The following is an 18,407-nucleotide window of genomic DNA, read 5'->3' on the forward strand; positions in this document are numbered from 1 at the left end:
CCAATTTATAGCAGATAAGGTACCTGACTAAGCTACATTATTTCAATAAGTATTTCTGATCACCCGAACCATAATCAGTGCTTGAATATAAAATTTAACCTACAAGTTTCTTGGTGGGAAAGGCAAGATTAAGAGGAAGGAAGTAGGTTTGGTGGAGCAGATGGAGTCTGAATTTACTCAGATGCACCCTGGGATGGCCAATGGAAGAGAAAAGTCATCTAAAATATGGGAGAGTAATTTATCCTCTTCCATACATTCTGAGATTTGAAAGTGTTGGGTCACAAACTGTAGTAGTACCCTTTTTTACATTGCTTGCACAGTGAACGTACTCTTCATACTTCATATGGAAACTACCTATTGAACAGAGAATCCAGCAGAAGGATGGTTACACTGTACATCCCCAGTAGGACATTTACAAGACCTCCCCCCAGATGAAAGGGATATCCATCAGACTAATTATGTGATACTCTCAGTTCACTCCAAACCTTAATTTCATGGCTGGCTCTCTTATGATGAGGGAGGACTTCTGTATTTTGGCATGCATATGCAGTAAGGGGAGCTAGAAGATGCTTCTCGCTGAAATGACACATTCTTCTATCTTGTTAAATAGCATGAAAATGATTTATTTACTATAGGTGATTAGAGCTCCTAGTTCTGGATCGCTCAATCTTTATTGCTAGTAATTGACTGGAAAGCTTCAGTACCGCGGTGCTTAGAGTGAATGAAACTGAAGCACTATTTTATTACACAGGGGACTCTTTTTCTCAACAACCACAAGAAAGTCAGATATAGCAGTCATCATAATTACAAAGCACTTTGTGCTACTTTAAGCACCTCTTGTTCCAGAATTGCAAAAAAGAAAGAAAGAAAAACCTTATGAAAAAGCATTTTAACCTCATTTTGCAGATGAGGAAACTGAGGCACAGAGAGGTTAAGTGACTGGGCCAAAGATACCTGGGTCAGCAGTAAATATAAGAACAAAAAGTGGGACCCCTGCATTGTAGCTTTAATTGTACTTTTTTCAGTTACTGTTCTGGCTTTAAAAATGCCAGCGCCAAAACTGAAGAGTAAGATACTGAATCCACGTGTGGAAGGACTTGTGTAGCATTTCATAGAAAGAGTTTCTGGCTCCCTACACACATTCTTAATGCATGGGAATGCTAGCCCTGTAAATAAAATCTTGACAATTTGAAAAATTGAGGCTGTTTTGTTATCTACAGTAAATGAGGCTAAAATTAGCTTTTCAGGAACTTTTATTTGCTCTCAGAGCTGAATCTAAGACTCAGTATTACATAACTTAGGAAAAGTACCAGTCTTCTAATTGTCTATGGTAGAAAATGACCTTATCAGTAACACAACGTTACTTTTATATAAAAAAGTAGAGCTACCTTGTTGCTGTCATATCTCTGGGAAAAAAAATTATCAGTCTAAATGACAAGAGGTCAGAATGCTCTAAGCATATCAGGATACTTCTAAAAATAATCATATTTTCACTTAATAGTCACATCTCTGTGGAAAACTCATTTGTTGATAGAAGTTTACTTATCGCCTCTATTTGTATCAAATCACATGTTATTTGCAGGCAATTTTAAGCAGCCATTTGAAGACCAGTATTTTGGAAATGGAAAGATTCAGAGATGCCTCTGGCCCTATAGTCGGTGGCATTCTTAGACAGAACTAAGTCAGGGAGCTTGTGATCTAGAGCATCATCTTCTTAATTTTCAATAAGAATGAGATCACTTTGTTGTTCTTGGAGGACCACAGAAGGCCAAGGAAGCATCTGCTTTTATGCATCTTATGTTGCATTCGCCTGGATCCTTCACATTGGTTGCCAGTTTAGTCGGGGTCACTGTGATCCACTTCTCATCTGTCATGTGTGGAATGCATTCCACAAGCTCCACTGTTTGCAGAAAAACCGGACACTGTTTTTCTTCTCACTCACATTGCAGATGTCTCTGTTCCTGAGGTTTAAACAATAATAAAGACAGAAAAGCAAATCCCTGTAGTAAGAAACCAGACTTTTCAAATCAAACATTTTATTGTAAACAGCTCCTCATAGGTATTCCTCGTGCTTCGATCCCCACCCCCCCTTATCTTTCTGTTTTGATTTTTTTTTTAATGATGTTTATTTCAGGACTAGTATTTCCATGGGGTGTGGTGTTACATTAAAATGACCCCCCCTGCACAGCAGGGGTAGAATGTTTCTTTGTAACTTTGGTTCCATGCCCAAGACACATCTTTGCTTGATCTGCTGAAACTGTTTCCCTTGCTGAATTGTTTCTTTCACACAATATATGTCTATAGTTCTTTCCTTCTGGTTTGACATATACATGTTTCGTTAAATGCAGCATATATTGTAGATTTTCAACAGGGTCATGTAGGAACTGTCAAGTAAGAAACCTTGAATAATGGCTTTAAAATACACAGGTGTAGTCCTGGCTACAGGATGGGTCTTAGCTTTTGATCTCCCTTTCACTGCTGTAAGCATTTCTGCCATCTTTGAAGGTTTAGAAGTATTTGCTTTTCTGCGGTCTTATCCGTGTTTTCGGTTTCTCTGTAAAACAGAGGGAGAAATTCTTTAATCGTCATTTCAGTCAATAGCGGAAACAGGAAAAAAAGCACAAAATCTTTTTTTTTAAATTAAAAAAAAAAAACCATTTTTTATTCTTTACCACGTCTTGAAACAGTATAATCTTGTGCGTGTTATGTAAAGAAAGTCTCTAAGCTTAATTTCTTTCCTTTAAAATGAGAGAATAGAAATGTCTATTTCAAGGGTTGCTGCAACGTAATGCATGTAAAGCAATTAACAGTTCTTGTCTCATATTAAGTGGCCTAAAATATTAGCTATTATCAATATTGTCTTTTTCTCTGGGACTTTCTAAGCCAATGCCTTCAGAAGTTCAACTAAGATATTACTTTAAATTTAATCTTTAAAAATGTTATTGAAGTATAGTTGATTTACAATGTTGTATTAATTTATTCTGTACAGCAAAGTGACTCAGATGTATGTGTATGTATATCTATAATATATACACACATATATTTTATGTTCTTTCCCATTATGTTTTGTCACAGGATATTAAATATTATTTCCTGTGCTATATAGTAGGATCTTGTTGCTTATCCATCTTATATATAATAGTTTGCCTCTGCTAATCCCAAACTCCCATTCCTTCCCTCCCCTAATTACCAATCCCCTTGGCAACCATAAGCCTGTTCTCTCTCTGAGTCTGTTTTTGTTCTGTAGATATGTTAATTTGATTTGTATTTTAGAACCCACATGTAAGTGATATTACATGGTATTTGTCTTTTTCTTTCTGACTTACTTTGCTTAGTATGAGAATCTCTAGGTCCATCCATGTTGCTGCAAATGGCATTATTTCATTCTTTTTGATGGCTGAGTAATATTCCATTGTGTATATATACCACATCTTCTTTATCCATTCATCTGTTGATGGACATTTACATTGCTTCCATATCTTGGCTATTGTAAATAGTGCTGCTATCAACACTGGGGTTCATATATCTTTTCGACTTATAATTTTGTCTGGGTACATGCCCAGGAGTGGGATTGTTGGATCATATGGCAACTCTATTTTTAGAGTTTTGAGAATATTTTTACTGTTTTCTATAGTGGCTGTACCTATTTAAATCCCCACTAATAGTGTAGGCATGAGTGCGTACTGTTGCTAAGTCATGTCCAACTCTTTGTGAACCCATGGACTGTAGCCCGCCAGGCTCCTCTGTCCATGGGATTATCCTGGCAGGAATATTGGAGTGGGTTGCCATTTCCTCCTTCAGGAATAGTGTAAGAGGGTTCCCTCTTTGCCACATCCTTTCCAAAATTTGTTATTTGTAGACTTTTAAATGATGGACATTCTCATGGGAAGGAGGTGGCACCCCACTGTAGTTTTGATTTGCATTTCTCTATTAATTAGTGATGCTAAGCATCTTTTCAAGTGCTTATTTGCCATTCATATGTCTTCTTCGCAGAATTGTCTATTTATGTCTTCCACCCATTCTCAATTTCTTTTTGGGGAGGCTATTGCTGTTAAGTTGTATGAGCTCTGTATATTTTGGAAATTAAGCCCTTGTTGGGAAAGAACTGAAGGCAGGAGGAGAAGGGGATGACAGAGGATGAGATGGTTGGATGGCATCACTGACTCAGTGGACATGAATTTGAGCAAGCTCCAGGAGTTGGTGATGGACAGGGAAGCCTGGAATGCTGCAGTCCATGGGGTCGCAAAGAGTCGGACACGACTGAGTGACTGAACTGAACGGAAGCCCTTGTTGCTCACATGAAATATTACTTTAAAAGCAGGTCTGTCTACACCTTTCACTGACTTACTTGTATATCAAAATTTCTCTCCAACAACATTGTTTAATGGCAGACAGTCTCTATCCCAAAGTCCTGATCTGAGGATTCCCTGGGAATTTTGCTACACAGGTTTCCTGTTTGACCCCAGAGTATCTCTGAAAAGACATTTCCCTGGACTGGGCCAGTCAATACTTCTAGGTCCATCCCTCTTTAATTCTATGTATCTGGGTTTTTGCTTGGGTAGAAGCTTAGGACATAATACACTCCTCTAAGAAAAACCAGAAAATGGCACAGAGGACATTTTATCATGTACTGCATAAGGACGTGACCTTTAGAGTCTGAATGGCATGGATGGAGAAAATGGAATTTCCATGTAAAAGCCATTTAAGTTCTCCAAGGCTTAATTTCCCCATCTATAAAGTAAAGATACTAATTCTGTAGCAGAATTTAATGGTACCCCAGAAATGGTGGCCAAGATCCAAACTGGTGGAAAAGGAGGCATGTAGTATCTTAAGGATGCTTCCAGTTCACATACAGAGGCAAATCAGAGATTCAAAGAAATTTCTGCCATAGGTGCAAGTCAAAAGTATTTGGAACTCATATTTGCAGAATCACTTGGTTCATTCCCAAAGGCCAGATCAGACTGAGATGAAAGAGTGACCGAGTCACAGGAAAGTGAGTAGGAAGGAAGTACAGAGACTGGGATGAGAGTATACTGTGGGAGGGAGGTGTAGGTACCAAAAAGGCATAGAGATGGGTGGTGCTGGCACAAAGGAGCGCACGCTCAGTCACTTCAGTCATGTCCGATGCTTTGCAACCCCATGGACTGTAGCCCCCAAGTTCCTCTCTCCATGGGATTTCCCAGGCAAGAATGCTGGAGTGGGCTTCCATTTCCTGCTCCAGGGGATCTTCCCTACCAGGGATTGAACCCAGATCTCCTACACTGCAGGCAGATTCTTTACTGCCTGAGCCACCAGTGCAGCCCTATAATATTCCCATTGTCCTCAGTAAAGAAGAGAACTAATCTGAATGTGTTGGATGAAAGTGAGAGTGAAAAAGTTGGCTTAAAACTCAACATTCAGAAAACTAAGATCATGGCATCTGGTCCCATCACCTCATGGCAAATAGATGGGGAAACAGTGGAAACAGTGTCAGACTTCATTTTTTTGGGCTCCAAAATCACTGCAGATGGTGACTGCAGCCATGAAATTAAAAGATGCTTACTCCTTGGAAGGAAAGTTATGACCAACCTAGACAGCATATTAAAAAGCAGAGACATTACTTTGCAAACAAAGGTCTGTCTAGTCAAGGCTATGGTTTTTCCAGTGGTCATGTATGGATGTGAGAGTTGGACTGTGAAGAAAGCTGAGCGCCAAAGAATGGATGCTTTTGAACTGTGGTGTAGGAGAAGACTCTTGAGAGTCCCTTGGACTGCAAGGAGATCCAACCAGTCCATCCTAAAAGAGATCAGTCCTGGGTGTTCGTTGGAAGGACTAATGCTGAAGCCGAAACTCCAATACTTTGGCCACCTCATGCGAAAAGTTGACTCTCTGGAAAAGACCTGGGGGCAGGAGGAGGAGGGGATGACAGAGGATGAGATGGCTGGATGGCATCACCGACTGGATGGACATGAGTTTGAGTAAACTCCGGGAGTTTGTGATGGACAGGGAGGCCTGGCGTGCTGCGATTCACGAGGTCGCAAAGAGTCGGACACGACTGAGAGACTGAACTGATCTGAACTGAATCTGAATGTGTATAAAGATGCATTAGGTGTGCGCACCTCTCTTCTCTATAAACAAACTCATAGAGAAAGAGACTGGATTTGAGGTTACCTGAGGTGAGGAGTAGAGGGAAGGGATACTGGATGAATAGTCAAAAGCTATTATACAGACTACCAGTCATAAGATAAATAAGTACTAGGGATATTACAAACAACACGATAAATATAATTAATGTAATTATATATAAAAGTTGTTAAGAGAGCAAGTCCTAATAATTTTCATTGCAATAAAAACATTTTCTATTTCTTTAATTTTGTAGATGTTCACTAAATTTACTGTGGTAGTTATTTCAAAATGTATGTAAATCAAATCATCATGCCATACACCTTAAACTTATACAATGTTGTATGTCAATTATATCACAATAAAACTGGAAGGAAAAAATGAATGCATGAGCACATGGTATCTCCTGAAACTATGTGGGGTTCCCCTTTGCTGTGCTTAGTCACTCAGTCGTGTCTGACTCTTTGCGTCCTCATAGACTAGCCCGCCAGGCTATGGGGGTTCTCTGTCCACGGGGATTCTCCAGGCAAGAATACTGTAGTGAGTTGCCATGCCTTCCTCCAGGGGATCTTCCTGACCCAGGGATTGAACCCAGGTCTCCCTCTTTGCAGGCAGATTTTTTACCAACTGAGCCACCAGGGAAGCCCAAGAATACTGGAGTGGGTAGTCTATCCCTTCTCCAGGGGAACTTCCTGACCCAGGAATCGAACCGGGTTCTCCTGCATTGCAGGCGGACTCTTTACCAGCTGAGCTACCAGGGAAGCCCTTAAGGTAGAAGTCCCAACTAATGCATGGGACTGAGCTATTTAGTCAGCAACCACTGAAAGCAGTAAGGGTACCTTCTTGGGAGCCTGCAACAGCTTCTAGACCATCCCGGACAAAAATGACTTAGGTAATTGCTAAAAGGAAAGAAGCATAAGTCATTTCATTTTAAGGTAGCTATCTTTATGTATTATTTAAGTTAGTCTTTGGTTTAAGAACAGGATAGAATATAAATCATTAATAGGACAAATATTTGTATGGTTATTTACAGTATGCTTTTGCTACCTGCTAATAAGTGAAGCCCTTTTCTTCCTTACTTCCTCCTTCCTCTGTCTCGCCTGCTTTGGGCATATAAGTAGAATTAATCACTTGCCAGTAATGTCTTATTCACTTGTATTATTTAAAGCCAGATTATTCTCTGAAGAGAAAGATGAAAAGGTAACTATTCATTTTGGTTTAGTTCCTAAATTATTGTACTTGGCAGTACTAGAGGTTTTATTCTCAAACTTGTAAATCTGCAAACTCAGTACATGTGATAGCCAACTTTTTCATAATAATAGCTAAGAGTTGCTGATTACTGAAACATGTGCCAGTCAATGTGGCAAATCCTTTATAAGGATAATCTTATTTAATTCTTTCAACACAATACCATGATGTAGTTAATACAGTCACAATCATTTCATGGAACAGGAAACCTAATTTTGGTCTAAACCTACCATGACACGCTAGTATATGGCAGGATTAAAATTTAATAGTATATTTAACTTCAAAGCCATACATGTTAAACTACTCAGACTTTTTCCTGTATGAATTTTATATTATCCAGATTCATGATACCAGGAATTTGTTATACTATTATTATTAATTATAATTATATTTTTTTTTCATTTGATCATTACAAAGCATCAATTATGTGCTACTCTGGAGGAAAAGCAAATCAAATTTTGTATATCCCTCAAAAAAATTGGGAAAAGGTATGGGGGATGAGCATACAGCAATTTTAAATCCCAAGAACTATGTAGTAGTTAGTATACAGATCATAGAAGACACCTCTGATTGCTGCTATATATAAACCCAAGTGATGCTCAGAATGTGAGAGAAAGGCCTCTTTCACGTGTCAGGCACAACACGGTTAAAAGTGGTCTCTGGCATGTGGCTGCCTGGGTACAAATCCTACACCTGTCCACTGTAGCTATATGGTCCTAGGAAAGTCACATGCTGCAGTTTTCCAATTGCAAAAAAAAAAAAAAAAAGAAAGAAAAGCAATACCTACTTGCTAAGAGGGATTTGTGAGGATTAACGTATCTATTACTTAGAACAGCATCTAGCACGTAGCTGTTAGCCATTACTGATATTAATGTCCAAATTTACTCCTTTTCTAGCTAGTATTTACGAGTTTACGAGGTTTGATTTTTCTTCCCAACACCACGTAGTACTTGTGCCTCACTGAACTTCATTTGCCTCGTTGATTGATTGTTATTTGGGGGTGGGAACTGCTTGTTTGCTGATGCTCTGGCCATTTTGATCCTTTTCTAGAGAACCTTGCCCATTTTTCTTTAGATATTCTCATTCAGTTTAGGAGACTAAGTCCTCTTCTTTACGTGCTGCAAGGCTACTACTCTTTTTGTCAGACAAAGGATGATTTTCAGTCTTAAAAGAAAATCTTTTGGAGTAAGGAACAAGGCCAGGGAGTTGGTTCTATAAGGACACAACCTGCTGGGCACTTCTGCTTTACTTTTTCCTTGTGTCAGATCATGCTTTCCTGCTCCACATCCAGGTAACAAAGTTGATACCCAGAGACAGAAAGCATCTCTCTTCCATTTTTCAACTTGTTATAGAAAATGTTAAGTAACACGGGGTGGGAAAAGATCCTTGCATAATATAACTTAATAAGATAACCAAAGTAGACACAGACCATGGTAAATGGACTTAGAACAGCAGGTAGCCCTTCTTTATTTTTAAGTAATGGTGTTAAGGTTTGTGCTTTCTGTACCTGGGTAGATATTAGAATCACCTGGTTAGCTTCTTAAAAATATAGATCAATCTTATTTTCCACTTCTCTCATCCTCTGTCTCATCTCCATGTCCAATAATCTGTTTCATTAAATTGGTAGTAAGGCTTTAAATTCTGTATTTTTACAAGAATTGGGAATCACTCTCTAAGATTCTTTTTACTTACAAGAAATAGATTTGATAATATATTAATAGTGAGTCTTCATTTTTTTTCTAAATTGACATTGAAAATTATCTTATTTGAAAACAAGATCCAATTTTCCTCAATATCCTGTTTCCTGAATTCTGATGAAAATGAACTAGGAGAAAGGGTTAAAAAAAAATCAGTCATTTTAACTTGTTAGATTTATAGGAGCAGAATTTTCAAGCTGGAGGAGACACTGAAAACATACTCCTGTTTCTTCACTTTGTAGATACAGAAGTGACTCTTTGAGTGTAATGAGAGGCTACAATGAGAATTCAGAGATCCACAGACATCATGACTTTCCAAAGCAAGACACTTAGCTAGAAAAAGATTCTTGACTTTCACCATGCTTCATTTCTTTAATAATCACCCAAATGGACTGGATTGATTTCTCATTTTATGGTATTTAGGACTGGCATTTAAATACCAAATGTATTTTTTTTTTAAACATGAACATAGTAACATGCTAGCATTCTCATCAAATAAGTCTTAGAAGCACATTTTGAGAATTAAATGGAATCTTACCTGTAAGAGGCACCTTGACATCAAGGCCATAGAATAAAGGCAAGAGAGAAGAACAAGAATAGAAACAGAAACTGCAGAAGAAAAAGAAGAGGATTATGTAAATCTGAATTTCTGTAGTGCCATTCAGGTTGTACAAAACCTCAGCTTTTCCATATTGCTCAAATCTGATCATTTCTCACATACACACAAAGTACCTTTTATTTAAAAAAACCATACCTTTTATTTGTTCACTAGTAAAGCAATACAATGAATAACTGTTGTTCAACTAACATTGACTGATACATTTTAGAATTCTGAGAGGGTCTTACAGGTAATTGGTCTAAGCTCTGAATTTTATAAGTGAGAAAAATAAACACAGAGCAGTTCATCAACAGACTAATTGTATATAATTTGATGGTACAGTGAAGCCTAGAGCTTAGACCTCCCAAGTCCTACTCTGTGTTATTATCTCTATTTTTAATGTGTGAGAGTATAATTAAAAAATTAAAAAATGATCAAAGTGTATGCTTTATCACTCAATGCTATCATTATTTGGTTACTATGACAGAGCAGGAAGAATATTAATTTGCAGGGTAAACATATGATTGCTTATCCACGTTGGGCACTCCTGAGAGGGAAATGGAACAATTTTAGTAATTACATTGGGGTACCAGGTATAACCACAGTTTGTCCTGGGTGAGTGAGGGTATGTGGTCCTCCTACTGGTATGAACTGTGCTTCTACATCAGAGATAGCTTCAGATAGTAAATGTATGCTGTTGCTCCAGCTTGTCATGCTTCTGAGATAGATGTCTCCTTGTTTGACTCAAAGAAGTTAAACGGAGTCTGAGCTGTCTCTCTTTACCAAGAACCTTCACCAGAGAAGCAACAACTTGGATGGAAAACATGCTTTGTGTAGCACTGGTAGAAAACCAACTGTATACTAATTATAAAATCTTATAGGTCAGATCAGTTTTCTCAAATACTGATTTCCTTGGGGATTTACTCTTACAGAGTCATGAAGTCTTTTGAGTTGTTATAACCCTTCAGGAGCATTCTGTTGGATTTGATAGTTTTGAATAGGTCCTGTATGGCAGTCTCATATTAGGCATATTATTTGCCTATTTCCTTTAATGGAACTACTTACAAGGCTCTTGCTTCATGGTGGCAAAATTGCATGAACAAGTTATAAACATGGTGTGAAGAGCTAGGTATTAGTGATCAGGCTACTAGAATGAAAAGCAGAAACTCTCTTTTCTTTTTCCCATTCCTTGAAGATGGGTAGTGATAGGATGTCACCTGTAGTGAGAGTGGATGAAGGAGGGGAATGGAAGCCTTCCACTATTCCCACGATATGGTCAGGTGTCAGGGCTACCTCTCTGGGCATAATAGGTGCTCATCACTTGATTTACGATGAGAGTCAAAATTCCGTGCCACATGGTGGGCAGGCTGTGGGCCTCAGGGTCAGACACCTGACCTCTGCTTTTGATTTGCCATAGATGGGTTATATGATTTTGTGAAAGTTGTTTAATGTCTCTGAGCCATTGTTCCATTATCTGTATCAAAGAGGAACATAATATCTGCTGTGTCTGTCTCAATAATCAGGAGAATCAAATGAGATGATGACTTTGGCAGTGCTTTGGATAAAGTGAAGAGCAGCATGTGGGAAGCAATTCTGCTATGTTTGTTGCTATCCCCTGATTTACACTGTGCGTGGGAACTGGGACAAAGAAGGAATATTATATGTGTCCTGAGGGGGTGATCGTGTATCCCACAGGAAAGAATGAAGACTATCTCTGACATGAGTGATCGTTAGCCTTTTTACTATGCTTGTGGATAAGCAGTATTGAGGTCAAGTGAACAGAAGTCGCTTTATAAAGCATCTCTCATCCAAACCTCTAATCAGAAACCAACTGGATTGCCCTTGAAGTGGCTTAGTTTAGTACTACATATGGAATTTGCTGATTTAATAGCTAAATAATCCTCATTTTCTGTTAAGTACGTTAACCTATTATAAATATTTAGGAAGTTCAGACCTGTAGAATGAAAAGTACACTCACTTCAGCTAGGGTGGTGACATAACTAGATATAAAAAAAATTCCTTTTTCTGTTTTCTGTAAGTTATATGGGACTGAACTGAGTGAAGTTACTGGGGCAGAGCTGTCTTCTCTGCAATTTCCTCCCAGAACCACTCCAGGATTGTATAAGAATTAGCAGAGAGAGTGACTAGGACAAGGGTAGCCATTCAAAAACATGGAAATGGAAGGCATCAGTGGTGTCCTTTGATAACCACGGAAACTGTGGCCAATCCCTGCCTTCTGTGGGTCTTTCTGCCAAACACCAGGAAACTAGACTCAGCTTTCAGTTTATTACACTTTACCTTTGCCTCATTTAATCCCACAGAACTAAATAGAACACTTCAGAAATGAGGAAAATTCAAACTTACAAGCTTACATAAGATATGCACTTCACATTTAGAAATTCTAAAAATTATACTTTAATTTGAGTTATACTTTCTTAGTGTTTCCTAATTTTCATGTAAGTGACTTCATTTTTTCCCTCATGGAACAGATGAGAGGAGGTGAACGAGAGTGTTACCACCCCTATTTTGTAGATACAGCTTAGACATGGTGGGTAAAGTCACTTACCCAAGCTTAAATAAGTACATGAAGACTCAGCCTACAAAAGAATCTAGGGTCTGATTGTTTGGCTACTGGACCTTCCCAACTTCCTCTGAGAAGGACAACTATAAAAGCAATTTGGGATGAACCAAATTCTAATCGTTATCTTGGAAATAGCGGGTGGTTTACTATTTGCTCCTCTGGTGCCCATGGAAGATACTGGAAAACAACCATGATTTTTTGCAACACAGGGGTTCAGCAACTACTTCCAGTCAATGAGATCAGAACTCCAGAGAATGCCTCTTGCCATCTCTGCTGTGTCCCTCCTCAGGCCTAGGGGGCTCCTGGCATCCTAGGCAGGACAATTCTGTGTTAATTATGCAAGACTGCCGAACTCACTGCAGCCAATCAGTATCCCCGTGTTAGTCCTCTCCCTTCTTCCAGAGCACACACATTTCCAAATGCCATCTTTACTCCCCAAGAGTGTTGGCTGACTAGGAAAAAGCAGTTCTTCTCTCAGACCACTGGGGAAATGACATGAGGGCCAAATTTTCAAGTGTCAATCTAAATTTCTGAAGACATTATCTCAAAAAGGAAGAGGAAAGCAGAATAATGAAACTAGGAGAAACTTTTGGAAAAGAAGTGAAAATGGAAAAGGGAAAACTGAGGAAAGAAAACACTTACAGAAAAGAACAGGAATCAAAACAAAAGGCAGAAATGGATAACTGAAAGCAGATGCTTTGCCAGAACCCTGGTGCCTGACTACAGGGAGAGCTTAACTCTACCTGCCTACACACAACACACAATAGCTGAGAAGAAAGAAAACACAGTGAGTGAAACCAACACTACTGTCTGATCTAAAAAACAAAGATTGAAATACACGCTGAACTTCACACATACCTTTTCTTCTAGGTCCTTTATCTGTCTTTTCTGGATGTCTGTTTTATCTTCTAAGTCACGAATTCTCTGAAAAAAGGGGGAAAAAAACCTGAATGCTTTACAAGGTGTTAAGTTAAACAAGGTCATTCACCAACCTAAAACACAGAACTTCCCATAAAAACATTAGCATCTGGAAATGTCATGTATACATTTTTCTACACCCGGAGGGTTATTGCATATTTCAAAAATTGCCTGTACTCATATTCAAAATGATTGTCATTGACTGTATTTTAAAAATATTTGCCATCCTTTTTCTTCTGGGTCAATCTATCTCTGCAGACCTCTTCCCTGTGAGAGAGGTATGGTTCTCACCCCACTATCCTTGAGCTTGGTCAGCAGACCTGTTTTGGCCAGTGGAACATGAGTTGGGAGTGAGATGTGGGAAAGTCACCTCTTTGTGGAGACAGCTGTGTGTCCCAGAGCTAGAGAAAAAGGGACACACTTTGTTGTAACCCATTTGGATTAAGGTTTTTGATTGTTTTTTGCCTCATTAAAAAGTGGCTAAAAGTGGCTCACACAAATGCCATTAGTTGCTGTTCTACTTTTTTTTCTTCAATCTTATTTCAAATTTGTTTCAGGGTATGATCTTCTCATAAAGCCAGACAGATCAATTTTCATAAAACAAAGGTAGAGATTACACTTCAAAAAAAATCCAAAGAAGGAACTGATAACTTAGGGGGAGAAACAAACATTACAAGAATAGCACAAGCAATCCTGAAGATAAAAAAAGCTCAGAAATATCTTTGAAATTACCTGTAAACTATAACAAAATTTCAGTAATTTGAATAGCACAGATTTGAAATCAACATTACAGAGACACTAATTTGAAAGTGACAGAGAAGAGTGAAAATGTTGGCATAAAGCTCAACATTCAGAAAACTAAGATCATGGCATCTAGTCCCATCACTTCATGGCAAATAGATGGAGAAACAGTGGAAACAGTGACAGACTTAATTTGGGGGGGGGGCTCCAAAATCACTGCAGATGGTGACTGCAGCCATGAAATAAAAAGACACTTACTCTTTGGAAGGAAAGTTATGACCAACCTAGACCACATATTAAAAAGCAGAGATATTACTTTGCCAACAAAAGTCTGTCTAGTCAAGGCTATAGTTTTTCCAGTGGTCATGTATGGATGTGAGAGTTGGACTATAAAGAAAGCTGAGCACAGAAGAATGGATGCTTTTGAACTGTGGTGTTGGAGAAGACTCTTGAGAGTCCCTTGGACTGCAAGGAGATCCAACCAGTCCATCCTAAAGGAAATCAGTCCTGAATGTTCACTGGAAGGACTGATGTTGAAGCTGAAACTCCAATACTTTGGCCACCTGATGCGAAGAGCTGACTCATTGGAAAAGATCCTGATGCTGGGAAAGATTGAGGGCAGGAGAAGGGGATGACAGAGGATAAGATGGTTGGATGGCATCACTGACTCAGCGGACGTGAGTTTGAGTAAACTCTGGGAGTTGGTGATGGACAGGGAGGCCTGGAGTGCTGCAGTCCCTGGGGTCGCAAAGAGTCAGACACGACTGAGCGACTAAACTAAATTGAACTGAATTTGTAAGTGAATAAAAGTTTTCAAATTTCCTTCTGGCAAATTAAAGGCCTTATATGTTCATGGCTTAGGGTTACACAGTGTAGGCTTGTATTTTACTGCCTCTTTTGGGAATAATTAGAAAATGGAGAACGGGAGTCCAAGAAGAAAACAATGGGAGCTAAACGATGTGATAACATGAAAGACCAGGTTTTACAGTGCATTGTGGGGAGACAAAACCGTAAGCCGGAACAAACAACAGCTGAGCTTGGAAACTATATCCCCTCTCTGAACAGTGGTTCTCAACTAGGGGTGATTTTGCACCCCAGATGACATTTGGCAATACCTGGGCATTTAAAAAAGTTAAAGTGATTTTAGTATATTCACAAAGTTATGCAACCATCACCACTAATTATCCAGACAGTTTCAAATCACATGTGATCACCAGTCACAACTAGCATCTAAGGGGCAGAGGCCAGGAATGCTCTAAATATCCTGCAGTACACAGATCACTCCTCGCCAACTTCCACGAAGAAGAATCATCAGACCCAAAATGTCAGCCAGGCAGAGATTGAGAAATCCTCCTTTAAACGAAAGGGGGTGAGGTTTCTGCAGGAGAGGAGGGTGTGTGTTGTTAGAAGGACTGTGAAATTATGAGACAGTGAATGTTGATGTGTGTGACAATGATAAATAAATGTGTGTGATGTGTGTGCTTGCGTGTATTTCCACAGTGCTGCTTATGCTCCAAGGCTACACAGGGAAAGAATAAATTTGTTAGACATTTCTACCTCGAGTGTGCAAGTATTTCCTTGATACAGTCTGTTGGATGTGGAGACAAGCCTTACATCAATTAAATCATGGGCATGAGAGATGAGTGTAGTGTCTACTCAGCCTCCAGGTCTGTGCTTGCTGGGCGCCTGCAAGGATTGTGCTGGATGTAATGGCGAACACAGGCAAGGTGTCACTTAGTTACTGATCTCAAAGAACCATCACATCCAGATGGGGAGATAAAAATGGAAAATACAGGAAAAAAACCGATTATGTAGAAAGGGAAAACAGGGCAAAGCTAAGCAAATTCCATCACCAATCTCTAATACCTCGTACAGTGCTTAGTTGTACAAAGGAGCTGCCTATACATATTTATTAAGTGAGTTATGTATGCTCATTGAGTGCTGTGGGCTTCATTTCTTTCTCCTTCCCAGCTTTTCCCAGACTGCCATCTGATCTAACAGGAAACCCTGTAGAGTCCAAAGCAGACCTCTTTTCTACCAAGTAGGAAAGTTTCTACTGCTCCCAAGTGCACCAAGTTCCCATCAGAACTGTGAGAGGTTATTGCCTGCTCTTCCCGCTTCTGATCGTCTGCATCCTACAGCCATCTACAGCAGCCAGTGGGAACTCTTAGAACGTGAAATGGTAGGCTTCCTTGGTAGTCCAGTGGTTAAGATTCTGTGCTTCCAATGCAATGTGGGTTCGATCCCTGGTCAAGGAACTAAGATCCCACATGCCATGTGCCACAGCCAAGAAAATATCACACACACACAAAACAAAGAATGTGAAATGATCACAGCAGTCCTTGAGCTTTAAGGGGCAAGGAAGAGGAAGAACGGAGAGTCGGCCGAGTTGCTCTTAGAATAAAACCCAAACTTCTTCAGGCCCAGCATGATCTAGCCCTGTCTTACCTTTACAGATTTACCTCGCAGTCACCTTTCCTCAGCTCCACGTGCTCCTCCTGCCATGTTGGCCTTCTCTCTGCTCCTTGAATATCCCAAACATTCCCACAATAGAGACTTAGCCCCTGCTGATCCTAACTTCTGGCCACCTTGCCAAGATCTCTGTGCGGCTGATTCTTTGGGATTTCAACATCTTCAGACCAGCCAGTTTAGAGTGGTTAATCCTACTCCCAAGCTCTCTCTCTCACACACAACACACACACAGAGACAGATGCATGTATCTTCAGAGCACTCTCTGAAACTGCCTTGGCCATTGCTTGTTTGCCTTGCCTCTTTGCCCCTCTTCACCTGCAGGACACATGAGAGAAGTGACCTTTACGTCTTTGCCCGGCATCACATTCCCAGCACCCAGCACAGGCAGGCCCTCAGTAACTGGTCTTGAACGAGTGTATAAAAGGGTATGGGATATATATATTTTTTCAGTAGTAAGTGATCCATTGTCTTCATCTGGAAGAGCATCCTGCAGGAGGTAGAGCTTACACTGGGATTAGAAAAATGAGAACATTTGGACAAATGCAGCAGACTTTGAAGGACATTTGGGGGTCAGTAGTTAGGCAAACGAAGGCTTAGAAGTGGAAAATCATGGCCTCAAGAGTAAAGGAAGAGTTCTACACAAATAGAGGAACATAAGCTCTGGAGAGATTGTCTTAAATCCAATTTTTAGGGGAGGGGTAGCCAGCTACTGAAGGACCTGGAGATTTCTGCATGACTAGACTCAGCTGGAAAGTGGGATCATGGAAGCCTTTGAGGAAGAAGGTACCATCAGAAAAGGTGAGAAGGACAAGGAAGACCCCAGCGTTTTCAGTCTGATGCTTTGAGATACGGCAGTTCCACTAAACAAGACAGGCAGATGGGGAGAGAAGAGAGAAGCAAAGACAAGAACGTATGTTCAGGTGTGTTTTGCATGAGTTCACTTTGAAACATTCAAACAGAAATGTCTAATAAGTGGTTAGTGATAGGTTCTATAATTTAGACTGCCTTATAAACTTGCTGCTGCTAAGTCGCTTCAGTCGTGTCCAACTCTGTGCGACCCCATAGACGGCAGCCTACCAGGCTCTACCATCCCTGGGATTCTCCAGGCAAGAACACTGGAGTGGGCTGCCATTTCCTTCTCCAAGTATGTATAAACTTACATATGACAAATCCTGTCCAATGTCTTCTGGAATAACTCTCTCAAATCAAAGCTACTGATAGAAAGGGAAAAAAAAGTAAGAAGTAACTGGAAAGGCATATTCTAATGAACAGCTCTTTGAGAGACAGAAAATGTCAATGAAATTATGAGACTTAAAAATGTGTTGTTGTTCAGTTGCTCAGATGTGTCTGACTCTTTGTGACCCCACAGACTGCAGCATGCCAGGCTTCCCTGCACTTCACCATATCCTGGAGTTTGTTCAAGCTCAAGTTCATTGAGTTGGTGATGCCTTCCAACGATCTCGTCCACTGTCATCCTCTTCTCCTCCTGCCTTCTCTCTTTCCCAGCGTCAGGGTCTTTTCAAATGAGTCAGTTCTTTGCATCAGGTGGCAAAAGTATTGAGCTTCAGCTTCAGCATCAGTCTTTCCAATGAATATTCAAGACTTATTTCCTTTAGGATTGACTGGTTGGATCTCCTTGCAGTCCAAGGGACTCTCAAGAGTTCTCTCCAACACCACAGTTCAAAAGCATCAATTCTTTGGTGCTCAGCCTTCTTTATGGTCCATACATGACTACTGGAAAAACCACTGCTTTGACTATACAGATCTTTGTTGGCAAAGTAATGTCTCTGCTTTTTAATACCCTGTCTAAGTTTGTCACAGCTTTTCTTCCGAGAAGCAAGCATCTTTAATTCCATGGCTGAAGTCACCATCTGACTTTGATCACCATCTTTGAACACCATCTGATATTGTAACCCAAGATAATAAAGTCTGTCACTGTTTCCATTATTTCCCCATCTATATGCCATGAAGTGATGGGACCGGATGCCATGATCTTTGTTTTTTGAATGCTGAGTTTTAAGCCAGCTTTTCACTCTCCTCTTTCACCTTC

At 39.8% G+C, this 18,407-nt stretch overlaps 1 protein-coding gene across 5 annotated transcripts in view; it reads right to left on the reverse strand.

Annotated features, from left to right (window-relative positions):
• Positions 1-2,019: 2,019 nt before the first annotated feature.
• Positions 2,020-18,407, reverse strand: part of JAKMIP2 (janus kinase and microtubule interacting protein 2) — a 187,762-nt gene continuing 171,374 nt past the window's right edge. For 4 of the 5 annotated variants that reach the window (XM_043913189.1, XM_043913185.1, XM_043913187.1 and 1 more), the window contains 3 exons: positions 13,085-13,150; positions 9,586-9,656; positions 2,020-2,554 (listed from right to left, as the gene is read on the reverse strand). In XM_043913189.1, the coding sequence (XP_043769124.1) occupies positions 9,606-9,656; positions 13,085-13,150 (117 nt within the window). In that variant the 3' untranslated portion in view covers positions 2,020-2,554; positions 9,586-9,605. The remainder of the gene's footprint in view (positions 2,555-9,585; positions 9,657-13,084; positions 13,151-18,407) is intronic. The other variant, XM_043913188.1, reaches the window with a different exon arrangement.

This window comes from Cervus elaphus, chromosome 9 (assembly GCF_910594005.1).
Source record: "Cervus elaphus chromosome 9, mCerEla1.1, whole genome shotgun sequence".
Classification (NCBI taxonomy): domain Eukaryota; kingdom Metazoa; phylum Chordata; class Mammalia; order Artiodactyla; family Cervidae; genus Cervus; species Cervus elaphus.